This window comes from Lolium perenne, chromosome 5, assembly GCF_019359855.2.
Source record: "Lolium perenne isolate Kyuss_39 chromosome 5, Kyuss_2.0, whole genome shotgun sequence".
In the NCBI taxonomy this organism is placed as follows: Eukaryota; Viridiplantae; Streptophyta; class Magnoliopsida; order Poales; family Poaceae; genus Lolium; species Lolium perenne.
In genome coordinates, this window is record NC_067248.2 from 110,138,098 (window position 1) to 110,151,889 (window position 13,792).

General features: G+C 47.4%; 1 protein-coding gene across 1 annotated transcript; it reads right to left on the reverse strand.

The window, feature by feature from the left end:
* Positions 1–8,517: 8,517 nt before the first annotated feature.
* On the reverse strand, positions 8,518–9,409 carry LOC127303488 (uncharacterized). Its single transcript, XM_051334214.1, has 3 exons — positions 9,047–9,409; positions 8,618–8,998; positions 8,518–8,526 (listed from the first exon to the last, which is right to left on the reverse strand). The coding sequence occupies exons 1-3, from the start codon at positions 9,407–9,409 to the stop codon at positions 8,518–8,520; spliced, it is 753 nt and encodes a 250-aa protein (XP_051190174.1).
* Between the last annotated feature and the right edge of the window lie 4,383 nt (positions 9,410–13,792).

The following is a 13,792-nucleotide window of genomic DNA, read 5'->3' on the forward strand; positions in this document are numbered from 1 at the left end:
TAATCACATCAATCTTATCACTCAAGGAAGAGGTTTCTTCAACAGAATTTACCTTCTTACCTTGTGGAGCTCTTTCCGTGTGCCATTCAGAGTAATTTATCATCATATCATCAAGAAGTTTTGTAGCCGCCCCCAATGTGATGGACATAAAGGTACCTCCAGCAGCTGAATCCAATAAATTCCGCGAAGAAAAATTTAGTCCTGCATAGAAGGTTTGGATGATCATCCAAGTAGTCAGTCCATGGGTTGGGCAATTCTTTACCAAAGTTTTCATTCTCTCCCATGTTTGAGCAACATCTTCAGTATCTAATTGTTTAAAATTCATTATGCTACTTCTCAAAGATATAATTTTAGCGGGAGGATAATATCTACCAATAAAAGCATCCTTGCATTTAGTCCATGAATCAATACTATTCTTAGGCAAAGATAGCAACCAATCTTTAGCTCTTCCTCTTAATGAGAAAGGAAACACTTTCAATTTAATAATATCACCATCTACATCTTTATATTTTTGCATTTCACAAAGTTCAACAAAATTATTGAGATGGGCAGCAACATCATCAGAACTAACACCAGAAAATTGATCTCTCATGACAAGATTTAGTAAAGCAGGTTTAATTTCAGAGAATTCTGCTGTAGTAGCAGGTGGAGCAATAGGTGTGCATAGGAAATCATTATTATTTGCATTTGTGAAGTCACACAACTTAGTATTTTCAGGAGTATTCATTTTAGCAACGGTAAATAAAACAAACTAGATAAAGTAAATGCAAGTAACTAATTTTTTTTGTGTTTTTGATATAGAGAGCAAGACAGTAAATAAAGTAAAACTAGCAACTAATTTTTTGTGTGTTTTGTTTAGGTGCAGCAAACAAAGTAGTAAATAAAATAAAGCAAGACCAAAACAAAGTAAAGAGATTGAGAAGTGGAGACTCCCCTTGCAGCGTGTCTTGATCTCCCCGGCAACGGCGCCAGAAATTTAGCTTGATACGCGTAGATGCACACGTCCGTTGGGAACCCCAAGTGGAAGGTATGATGCGTATAGAAGCAAGTTTCCCTCAGTATGAAACCAAGGTTTAATCGAACCAGTAGGAGCCAAGAAGCACGTTGAAGGTTGATGGTCGCGAAATGTGATGCGGCGCAACACCAGGGATTCCGGCGCCAACGCGGAACCTGCACAACACAACCCAAGTACTTTGTCCCAACGAAACAGTGAGGTTGTCAATCTCACCGGCTTGCTGTAACAAAGGATTAAACGTATCGAGTGGAAGATGTTTGCAAAGAAAACAGTAAACACAATTGCAGTAGATTGTATGCTATGTAAAGAATAGGACCGGGGTCCACAGTTCACTAGAGGTGTCTCTCCCATAAGATAAAAGCATGTTGGGTGAACAAATTACAGTCGGGCAATTGACAAATAGAGAAAGGCATAACAATGCATATACATGATATGATAAATATAGTGAGATTTAATCCGGGCATTACGACAAAGTACATAGACCGCCATCCAACTGCATCTATGCCTAAAAAGTCCACCTTCAGGTTATCATCCGAACCCCATTCAGTATTAAGTTGCTAAGCAACAGACAATTGCATTAAGTATGGTGCGTAATGTAATCAACAACTACATCCTTAGACATAGCATCAATGTTTTATCCCTAGTGGCAACAAAGACATCACAACCTTAGAACCCTCATCACGATCCCAGGTGTCAATGAAGGCATGAACCCACTATCGAGCATAAATACCCCCTCTTGGAGTTAAGAGCAAAAACTTGGCCAGAGCCTCTACTAATAACGGAGAGCATGCAAGATCATAAACAACACATAAACAATAGATTGATAATCACCATAATCATAGTACTCTCTATCCATCGGATCCCGACAAACACAACATATAGAATTACAGATAGATGATCTTGATCATGTTAGGCAGCTCACAAGATCCAACAATGAAGCACAACAAGGAGAAGACGACCATCTAGCTACTACTATGGACCCATGGTCCAGGGGTGAACTACTCACTCATCACTCCGGAGGCGACCATGGCGGTGTAGAGTCCTCCGGGAGATGAATCCCCTCTCCGGCAGGGTGCCGGAGGCGATCTCCTGAATCCCCCGAGATGGGATTCGCGGCGGCGGCGTCTCAGTAAGGTTTTCCGTATCGTGGCTCTCGGTACTGGGGGTTTCGCGACGGAGGCTTTAAGTAGGCGGAGGGTCAACGCGAGGGGCCACACGAGGGGCCCAGGGGGCAGGTCGGCGCGGCCAAGGCCTGGGCCGCGCCGCCCTATCTCCTGGCTGCCTCGTGGCCCCACTTCGTTATCTCTTCGGTCTTCTAGAAGCTTCGTGCAAAAATAGGACCCTGGGCGAAAGTTTCGTCCAATTCCGAGAATATTTCTTTACTAGGATTTCTGAAACCAAAAACAGCAGAAAACAGCAACTGGCTCTTCGGCATCTTGTTAATAGGTTAGTTCCAGAAAATGCATAAATATGACATATAATGTGCATAAAACATGTAGGTATCATCAATAAAGTAGCATGGAACATAAGAAATTATCGATACTTTGGAGACGTATCACTCCACAGCGGGAAAAATCTCCTGCTAAGGAAATTTCTCCCGAAAGGGAGAAGAAACCCTTCAACCCCTACGACGATGCTCTTGTTAGCTCGTAAGTTCACATTATCCCTTGTATTTTTTGGTTATATTTCCTTTTTTTATATCTTCATACTATATTGTGCTGCATAGTGGCGACGAAGAGGAGGACCCCATTGTTAATGTGACTGCTCATACGAGTACGTCACATACCTTGGTGCTTTCTGAGACTCGCCCCGCTACCGAGGAAACTTCGCGTCCGCAGCGGGATACAGGTGACTTGACTCCTCCCTGCAGCCCCCGTGCACCTTCACCGAAGAGGGCGAGGCTTGAACCTGTCGAAGGATCAAACCTTCTACCTGGGAGTTCGTGATACGTCTCCAACGTATCGATAATTTCTTATGTTCCATGCTACTTTATTGATGATACCTACATGTTTTATGCACATTATATGTCATATTTATGCATTTTCTGGAACTAACCTATTAACAAGATGCCGAAGAGCCAGTTGCTGTTTTCTGCTGTTTTTGGTTTCAGAAATCCTAGTAAGGAAATATTCTCGGAATTGGACGAAATCTTCGCCCAGGGTCCTATTTTTGCACGAAGCTTCCAGAAGACCGAAGAGGGAAGGAAGTGGGGCCACGAGGCGCCGACACCATAGGCCGGCGCGGCCCAGGCCCTGGCCGCGCCGACCTAGGGTGTGGGGCCCTCGTGTGGCCCCCCACGTTGCCCTTCCGCCTACTTAAAGCTTCCGTCGCGAAAACCCCAGTACCGAGAGCCACGATACGGAAAACCTTCCAGAGACGCCGCCGCCGCGAATCCCATCTCGGGGGATTCAGGAGATCGCCTCCGGCACCCTGCCGGAGAGGGGATTCATCTCCCGGAGGACTCTTCATCGCCATGATCGCCTCCGGAGTGATGAGTGAGTAGTTCACCCCTGGACCATGGGTCCATAGCAGTAGCTAGATGGTCGTCTTCTCCTTGTTGTGCTTCATTGTCGGATCTTGTGAGCTGCCTAACATGATCAAGATCATCTATATGTAATTCTATATGTTGTGTTTGTCGGGATCCGATGGATAGAGAATACTATGATTATGGTGATTATCAATCTATTGTTTATGTGTTGTTTATGATCTTGCATGCTCTCCGTTATTAGTAGAGGCTCTGGCCAAGTTTTTGCTCTTAACTCCAAGAGGGAGTATTTATGCTCGATAGTGGGTTCATGCCTTCATTGACACCTGGGATCGTGACAGTAGGTTCTAAGGTTGTGATGTGCTGTTGCCACTAGGGATAAAACATTGATGCTATGTCTAAGGATGTAGTTGTCGATTACATTACGCACCATACTTAATACAATTGTCTGTTGCTTTGCAACTTAATACTGAATGGGGTTCGGATGATAACCTGAAGGTGGACTTTTTAGGCATAGATGCAGTTGGATGGCGGTCTATGTACTTTGTCGTAATGCCCGGATTAAATCTCACTATATTTATCATATCATTGTTACCCTCCAAAACCCCCCGACGGGCGTTGGTTAAGCAACACGAAGAGCCGGGAAGCTCCCAGGGCCGCTTAGTGGATCCCTGGCACCTCGCGTCGTCCCGCAAATCTTCTGGCCAAACGTCCTGGCGGTTGCTAGGGCGTGCCACCTGACCTAGACCCGATCAGGAAGGTGTTAGTGCTTCGATTGTTCCTGCATGGTAGACACGTAAACATTAAATACGAGCCCTATCGGCTCTCACGTTTCCTTGTGGATCGGCTCAAGGAGCCGATCGCCCCATGCTTCACGTTGGATTTACAATGGCATGGGGATCCTGCTTGATCAGGACAAAGCTAAAGCGATCCACGACAGTTTAGGGTTTTCACCGCATAATCGGAACGTCCTACGTGCGATCGGGCCTAGCAGCTACGAGAGACGATGCAAACTACCCCTGCGAGAGGCCTAAAAACCAACATAACGTTGATCCCCGGAACATCCCTCGCAGGGACGGTAAACGACACCTAACGCACCACCGGATCATCCGACCCCAGCATAAGGCCTAACTATGCAGATATTAAACTAATCCTTGCGGAGCAAGGAGCAACTATAACGGATCGGATCTACTAAGTAAGAACAAGCAAGATGCTGCCCTTACGTCTAGATCGACGTAAGGGCAGCTAGGTGTCTAGGGACGGCATTGCCACGCAGATGTGCACGTGAAAGCACCAATGCAAGCCCCTAAACACCTAAGGATAAATAGTACTGCTCGCCATCAACAAGGCTTCAGCACGAGCAGTACAAGGTTAACGAATAAACGTTTACTGCCTAGATCGCTAGATGCGATCTAGGCAGCATGGTGCTTACCCGGGAGAAACCCTCGAAGAGAAGGGGTGGCGATGCGCCTGATTTGTGTTGGTTGAACGATGATTGTCCTCCTTTTCCGATAACCCTAGATACATATTTATAGTCCAAGGGACTTTCTAGTTGAGGCGTGCACCTAACCGTGCACGGGCCAGACTCTATCTCTTTAATCTAAATTACAATACGATCTACTATATTACAGATACACGGGCCACTTAGCCCAAACTCTTAGCGCAAGGCCGCTTCGAAGATGCTCCACGTGTACGTCCTTCAAGCCCATCTTCACTTACGGCCCATCTCCTGATTTGGCCAAAATCGGGTGGTAACACATGCCCCCCTGGTTTTGATAATGATAATTGCAAAACCATCTGTTTTCTTCGAAGGGTCATGTCGTGGCAGAACCGTCGCAGTTTTCTTCATGATGATGCCTTGCCTTCTCAACTTCTCTGCACGATTTGACGGCTCTGGCCCCATGTCCTCGGAAACTGCTTAGGCATTAAATCGCTATACCCCTTTTTATTTGGCCACTTCCTGTGGTTTCTTTCTTCATCCCCCTGCTCCACAGTAGTCACCGGCAAACCGAAAAACCCTCCTTAGCCCCCATGGATTCATCCTCCTCCTCCGTCTCCTTTGACCTGTCTCTCCAGTCCTCCTCTTCCAGCGAGCTCGAGCAGGAGGTCGATCTGATGGCCATCTACGAGGCCCGCGCCCCAGAGCATTGGGACGCGCGGGACTGGGATTCCTCCACCGAGTCGGAAGACGACGAACCCCTCACCGACGGGGAAGAAGATCTTCAGTTCCTCATTGACGGGGAGCTGGAGGCGACAAGCGAGGACGACCTCTTCCCCTGGGAGGGAAGCTTTTCCTCCGACGAGGAGGAAGAAGAGGAGGAAGAAGACGACGACTCCCTCGAAGGTTACCCACCAGCGAAACGCCTCCGCATGTGGTGGGACGACGACGACAGCGATGATGAAGAAGGGGATGAAGCTCCCGCAGAGGGCTATGGGAGCAGCGACGAGGAGCCCGTCGGCAGCAGCGCCAATGGGGGCTCCGATGATGACGAGGGTAGTGACGGCCCGTAGGCTAGGACTTACTAGTGTAAGCCTAGCAGTAGTAGATTGGTCAACAGACCTTTTTGTTCTCCCTTTGAACAATCGGCTTTTCCCTTGTAAGAAATCTGGTTTATCAACGAAGGATTTCTCCAATTTGATTTTACCGACTCTCTTTTATGCTAATTTAGCCGATTGTCAACTCAACCAATGTTTAATGAGCCGATCTCCACGCATCGATCCCCCATGACTCACTCTTCATCTTTTTGACATCGGAGTGATCGTGAACTTGATCAATGCTCAATAAGTCAATGTCTGCGGGACCAGCCGATGAATCTCCAATCGGCTTCCAAAAACAGAGCATCCACGAGGCCAGTTGCCCCCCGAGCCTCAGCCGAGGTGAAAACAGTGATAAGAACCCGTAATTTAGACAAACAATCCCGGGCTTGATCACGTCACACAGGGCCAGCCAGCCGATCACCTTTCTTCCATCGCTGGCCGATACTTTGGATGATCACCCATAGCTCAATGAGCAACAGGCTGTCTCGGATACCAACCCTCTCCTGGCAGTACTGCCAAACTGGCAGCGAGGCAATTTTGAGCACCTGTACTAGAGTCGATGGCTGTGCATCGGCTTTGCACCATGAGACACCTCAAACAGGGTCACGACTCTTACCCACCAACCTAGCAGGCTGGTAATTTGGTTTTGGGCAGGTGTCCTCGATAGAGCTCTAGGCTTGTCGCTCAATTGACTCGTATGCGGAAACTAATATTTCTGGCGACATCAACGCCATTCCTCCGACAAGTTGCGATGCAGAGCCAGCTGAATCCGAAAAAATCGGCTTCCTTTAGCAAAGGATCCTTCAGGGCGAACTGCCCTCCGAGCATTTTCCGCTCAAGTCCTGCGCCTTGCTGATCAGATTGGCTCATCATCTTTGGCATGTTAATGCAGCTCCTGGCGAGGACGCTGGTGAGGACGCTTCCTGAGGCTCCCCCTACTTTGGTCCCGACAACCTTTGACAGTAACGCCGACCAAGTCATAGCCAAACCTTAAGCAAAAAATGCTACAGCCGATTGCTTCGTCATCGACTGCCCCCCTGGTGTTAGCAGAGACATGCTCCTTCGTCGGGCTCCTCTTACCCTGACCTGCATGTTTGTGCTGCTCCAGCGGTTGATCGTCTGCCGCCCCTGCTAGCACTGCTCGGTGACTGCTCCATTAGGCTTCTGCTTGTAACAGTCGTATCCCTTGAGTCGATGGCCGTGCATCGGCTTTTAATCCTTAAGTCGATGTCTACGCATCGGCTTTGCTCAAAAATTTCTATATTTTCCATTTTTTGTGGCCGATTTGTTTATGTATTGGCCCCCATGCTTGAGCTGCTCTGTTGGGCATTCGACATTCGTTCCCAGCTTCGTATCCTCGTATCTCATCCATATGTGCCCCCCCGAGCCGATTCTGTCAAGTGATTGATGGCATCGGCTCTTCAGGCATCTGTTGGATCAGTGCTGAACACAGACAAGGTATTTTGAGGATAATTTTGGCTGATTGCGGGAATCGGCCTCCTTTTTTGTCGCAAGGATTTGGCGATGATTTGCAACTTCTTGGATTTCCATTGTAGCTACGTGGCATGCTGGAGATAAGATCCTTTGCTTTTCATTTTTTTGAGGGCCGATCTCAGGGACCGGCCTTGCCACGTATGTCCAATGTCTTGGACTTGCTACTCCGTCCGGGTCATGGATATCATGTTCGTATCAGCCGATGCCTCTGCATCGGCATCAGCCGATGCCTGTGCATCGGCTTTTGCCTGTTTTGGGCGCCATACTTTCTTTGGCGGGCACGCCTTTGTCTCCAACGTCTGCTGGATTTTCATGGCCAGATCGGGCCGTGCTCTTCTCAACGTATACAGGTACTGTGCCTCGGCTTCTTCCAAGTTTCGCAGCCGCTGCACCCTACGCTTCTGAGAATGGCTGAGTCCATCAGGGCACCACCTTGGTCGGTGATACCTATCTTCTTCTCCATCCGACTCCTCAAAGTCTTCTTCTTGAGATGACTCAGCTCGTTTACTCTGATGTGGGAGAGGTCCTAGACGCTCGAACACTGAAACTTCGTTCGTCCTTCTCCTTTGTTGTGTGCATTCTGGGCAGTTCTCGATTGTTGGCAATCGGCTCATTCCTGAGTCCCAGCAATGTTTGAAGAAGGGACAGTTCCAGTGCCTATCCACGTTGTCTTGTTCCCCTGACCTCCCACTGGCGCGACGTTCGTACCCGTCGTTGTTGCCGCTATTCTGACGATACCTCCTGTTCTCCGCATCAGACCGACGATATCTTTCATCGTCTTCGTCGTAGCGCCGACGTCGGTCGTACTGCTGCTCATATTTGTTGAGGAGATGCACGGATAATGGGCGCTGATACCGTATGCTTCTCACCTCCTCCTCGGTTAGGTACCGTCTATCGTCGTCTTGGGGCCGGTCGCGTGGAACGGCCTCCTCTTTATCCTTGCCACGGGAGTGGCTGCTCTCTGCTTTGTCCACGCCATGGCGGATCACAAACCCTGCCATATTGACATCGAAAGAGAACCCTGGCTCTCTTATGGAGTGGCTTAGGTCCACCATGTTGACTTCCGGAAACGGACGCATGTCTACCTTCATGGCAAACTGTCCGAAAGTTAATCGGCCTGATTCTATCGCCATCTGAATTTGTGCGCGTAACACTTTGCAGTCATTGGTGGCGTGCGTGAACGTATGATGCCATTTGCAGTATGGCCTCTTGTTCATCTCCTGTGCCGTAGGGATCTTGTGGCCTTCGGGTAGCTTCAACTGTTTCTCTTTCAGAAGCAGATCGAAGATCTGTTCAGTCTTGGTCACGCCAAAGTCCAACCCTCTTGGAGGCCCTGGCGGGTTCACCCATTTGCAGGACACAGGTACTGGCGTCCGAGTCCACTCGGCTATTGCAACTTCCTGATCTTCCGCGGAATCTTCATCCTCATCAGCATTGACCAGGGTTATCGCGCGCTTGAACTTGTCCTGGTACAGTTCTGGATGGCGCTGTTCATATAAGGTCAGTCTATTGACCAGGTGCGTCAACGAGTTGTACTCAACCTGGAACGTCAGGTCTTTGAACGACGCTGCAAGGCCTGCCACGGCCAGCTCGACTGCCTCTTTCTCAGTTAAGTGAGCCGAATAGCATCGGTTCCTGAAAGTTCTGAAACGTTGGATGTATTCAGAGACTGTTTCTCCTCGCTTCTGCCGAACCTGAGCTAGTTCGGCAATACCAGCTTCAGTACCTTCTGAATGGTACTGGGTGTGGAACAGTTCCTCCAGCTGCTTCCATGATTGCACTGAATTTGGTGGCAACGAGGTATACCATCCAAACGCTGGACCGGTGAGGGACTGCGAGAAGAACCTCACCCGTAGCTGATCCGATACTGAAACCATGCCCAGCTGGGCCAGGTATCGGCTCACGTGCTCGATGGAGCTTGACCCTTCTGACCCACTGAATTTGTTGAAGTCCGGAAGCCGGTACTTAGGCGATAGTGGGATCAGGTCGAACTCATTAGGGTACGGCTTGGAATAGCCGATTATCTTCTTCTTCGGCAAGATGCCGAACTGATCTCTCAGGACTGCGCTGATTTGATCTGCGGTGGAGGTACTGGCGGCTGAGCTTTCCTAGACTGGTGCAATAGTGTACTTGGCTAGCCACGCTTGTTTCTCAGCTTCCGCTCCTAGACTCCCCGCTGCTGCAGTCGTTCTTCCTGCCGGAACAATCGCTCCTGCTCCGGCAATCCCTCCTGGTGGAGCCTGGATCGCTTGCGTCCAGCTGTTGCAATCCGGCACATGCGAGCACAGTATCCGTGTGGGATTTCCTTGGGCGGGTCATGCAAGAACTGATAGTCGCCCGGGTCACCCCCAACTTTGTAGACGACGTATGCCGGTGAGCCTTGTTGTTGTGGAGCCGCCGTTGCGTACGGCAGAGGTGGCCTGGTGTGGAGTTGTATCTCTCCCTGGTGAGTCCCTAGAACAGGTCCTGAAGGGGAGTATCGACGCTCCATGATCTCTTGCACCACACGGAGCGCAACGCGCTCCAAAGTGTTCACCAGGCTCTCAGAGTGCCGATGCAGTGAATGGGCCACCATGTAGTTGACCTCCTGTCGCAGGGCTCTGGTACGTTCATCTGAAGGGAGAGCCAGATCTACCCCGTCGAGGACGCCTTGTGGAGTGAATCCTTTGAATCTGATACCGTGCGCACGGGTCTTCTCAAAGGAGCCGATGAGTTCGGCTTCAATGATGGCCTTCAGCTCATCGTATTTCTTCTTATGATCAGGAGGAAGGTCCTCGTACGTGACCTGTTCCTCCGCCATCTCGGATGCCGTTGTCGATGTGGATGTTGACGTGGGTGTCGCAGAAGATGCCGACGTGGATGTTGACGTGGATGTCCCACCGGGCGTGCCAGAATGTGTTACCCTCCAAAACCCCCCGACGGGCGTTGGTTAAGCAACACGAAGAGCCGAGAAGCTCCCAGGGCCGCTTAGTGGATCCCTGGCACCTCGCGTCGTCCCGCAAATCTTCTGGCCAAACGTCCTGGCGGTTGCTAGGGCGTGCCACCTGACCTAGACCCGATCAGGAAGGTGTTAGTGCTTCGATTGTTCCTGCATGGTAGACACGTAAACATTAAATACGAGCCCTATCGGCTCTCACGTTTCCCTGTGGATCGGCTCAAGGAGCCGATCGCCCCATGCTTCACGTTGGATTTACAATGGCATGGGGATCCTGCTTGATCAGGACAAAGCTAAAGCGATCCACGACAGTTTAGGGTTTTCACCGCATAATCGGAACGTCCTACGTGCGATCGGGCCTAGCAGCTACGAGAGACGATGCAAACTACCCCTGCGAGAGGCCTAAAAACCAACATAACGTTGATCCCCGGAACATCCCTCGCAGGGACGGTAAACAACACCTAACGCACCACCGGATCATCCGACCCCAGCATAAGGCCTAACTATGCAGATATTAAACTAATCCTTGCGGAGCAAGGAGCAACTATAACGGATCGGATCTACTAAGTAAGAACAAGCAAGATGCTGCCCTTACGTCTAGATCGACGTAAGGGCAGCTAGGTGTCTAGGGACGGCATTGCCACGCAGATGTGCACGTGAAAGCACCAATGCAAGCCCCTAAACACCTAAGGATAAATAGTACTGCTCACCATCAACAAGGCTTCAGCACGAGCAGTACAAGGTTAACGAATAAACGTTTACTGCCTAGATCGCTAGATGCGATCTAGGCAGCATGGTGCTTACCCGGGAGAAACCCTCGAAGAGAAGGGGTGGCGATGCGCCTGATTTGTGTTGGTTGAACGATGATTGTCCTCCTTTTCCGATAACCCTAGATACATATTTATAGTCCAAGGGACTTTCTAATTGAGGCGTGCACCTAACCGTGCACGGGTCAGACTCTATCTCTTTAATCTAAATTACAATACGATCTACTATATTACAGATACACGGGCCACTTAGCCCAAACTCTTAGCGCAAGGCCGCTTCGAAGATGCTCCACGTGTACGTCCTTCAAGCCCATCTTCACTTACGGCCCATCTCCTGATTTGGCCAAAATCGGGTGGTAACAATCATGTATATGCATTGTTATGCCCTTCTCTATTTGTCAATTGCCCGACTGTAATTTGTTCACCCAACATGCTTTTATCTTATGGGAGAGACACCTCTAGTGAACTGTGGACCCCGGTCCTATTCTTTACATAGCATACAATCTACTGCAATTGTGTTTACTGTTTTCTTTGCAAACATCTTCCACTCGATACGTTTAATCCTTTGTTACAGCAAGCCGGTGAGATTGACAACCTCACTGTTTCGTTGGGGCAAAGTACTTTGGTTGTGTTGTGCAGGTTCCGCGTTGGCGCCGGAATCCCTGGTGTTGCGCCGCATCACATTTCGCGACCATCAACCTTCAACGTGCTTCTTGGCTCCTACTGGTTCGATTAAACCTTGGTTTCATACTGAGGGAAACTTGCTTCTATACGCATCATACCTTCCACTTGGGGTTCCCAACGGACGTGTGCATCTACGCGTATCAAGCTAAATTTCTGGCGCCGTTGCCGGGGAGATCAAGACACGCTGCAAGGGGAGTCTCCACTTCTCAATCTCTTTACTTTGTTTTTGTCTTGCTTTATTTTATTTACTACTTTGTTTGCTGCACCTAAACAAAACACAAAAAAATTAGTTGCTAGTTTTACTTTATTTGCTGTCTTGCTCTCTATATCAAAAAACACAAAAAAATTAGTTACTTGCATTTACTTTATCTAGTTTGTTTTATTTACCTTTGCTAAAATGAATACTCCTGAAAATACTAAGTTGTGTGACTTCACAAATGCAAATAATAATGATTTCCTATGCACACATATTGCTCCACCTGCTACTACAGCAGAATTCTTTGAAATTAAACCTGCTTTACTAAATCTTGTCATGAGAGATCAATTTTCTGGTGTTAGTTCTGATGATGCTGCTGCCCATCTTAATAATTTTGTTGAACTTTGTGAAATGCAAAAGTATAAAGATGTAGATGGTGATATTATTAAATTGAAAGTGTTTCCTTTCTCATTAAGAGGAAGAGCTAAAGATTGGTTGCTATCTTTGCCTAAGAATAGTATTGATTCATGGACTAAATGCAAGGATGCTTTTATTGGTAGATATTATCCTCCCGCTAAAATTATATCTTTGAGAAGTAGCATAATGAATTTTAAGCAATTAGATACTGAACATGTTGCTCAAGCATGGGAGAGAATGAAAACTTTGGTAAAGAATTGCCCAACCCATGGACTGACTACTTGGATGATCATCCAAACCTTCTATGCAGGACTAAATTTTTCTTCGTGGAATTTATTGGATTCAGCTGCTGGAGGTACCTTTATGTCCATCACATTGGGGGCGGCTACAAAACTTCTTGATGATATGATGATAAATTACTCTGAATGGCACACGGAAAGAACTTCACAAGGTAAGAAGGTAAATTCTGTTGAAGAAACCTCTTCCTTGAGTGATAAGATTGATGTGATTATGTCTATGCTTGTGAATGGTAGATCTAATGTTGATCCAAATAATGTTCCTTTAGCTTCATTGGTTGCTCAAGAAGAAAATGTTGATGTGAATTTCATTAAAAATAATAATTTCAACAACAATGCTTATAGGAACAACTCTGGTAATAACTATAGGCCATATCCTTCTGCAAATGGTAATGGTTATGGTAATTCTTATGGGAATTCTTACAACAATAATAGGAGTGTACCCTCTGGTCTTGAAGCTATGCTTAAAGAATTTATTAGTACACAAACTGCTTTTAACAAATCTGTTGAGGAAAAGCTTGATAAAATTGATATTATTGCTTCTAGAGTTGATAGACTTGCCTCTGATGTTAATCTTTTAAAATTGAAAGTTATGCCTAATAATGATATTGATAATAAGATTACTACTACAGCAAATGCCATCCAAGTTAGAATTAATGAGAATATAAGATTAATGGCTGAATCAAGGTGCTAGGTGGGATAGAGAAGAAAATGAAAAACTAGCTAAAGAGAATAATGTAGCTAAAGTTTGGACTATTACCACCACTAGTAATGCTAATTCTTCACATGTTGCTGCACCTCCTACTATCAATGGTAAAATAATTGGTGTTGGCAATGTTTCTACTCCTAGTGCAAAGCGTACAAAACTGCCTGAAATTGCTAAAACTGCTGAAACTGCTTGTGATAAAACTGCTGAAATTTTTTCCAACCTTGGGAAAACAATGATCCCATTGCTGTAGCTCATA

Excerpts from the sequence above, each read along its gene's own strand:
- LOC127303488 (XM_051334214.1), bottom strand. The coding sequence starts at position 9,409 with ATGGTTTCAGTATCGGATCAGCTACGGGTGAGGTTCTTCTCGCAGTCC. Across the intron at positions 8,999-9,046 it reads ACAACTCGTTGACGCACCTG|GACAAGTTCAAGCGCGCGAT; the intron begins GTCAATAGACTG and ends GAACTGTACCAG.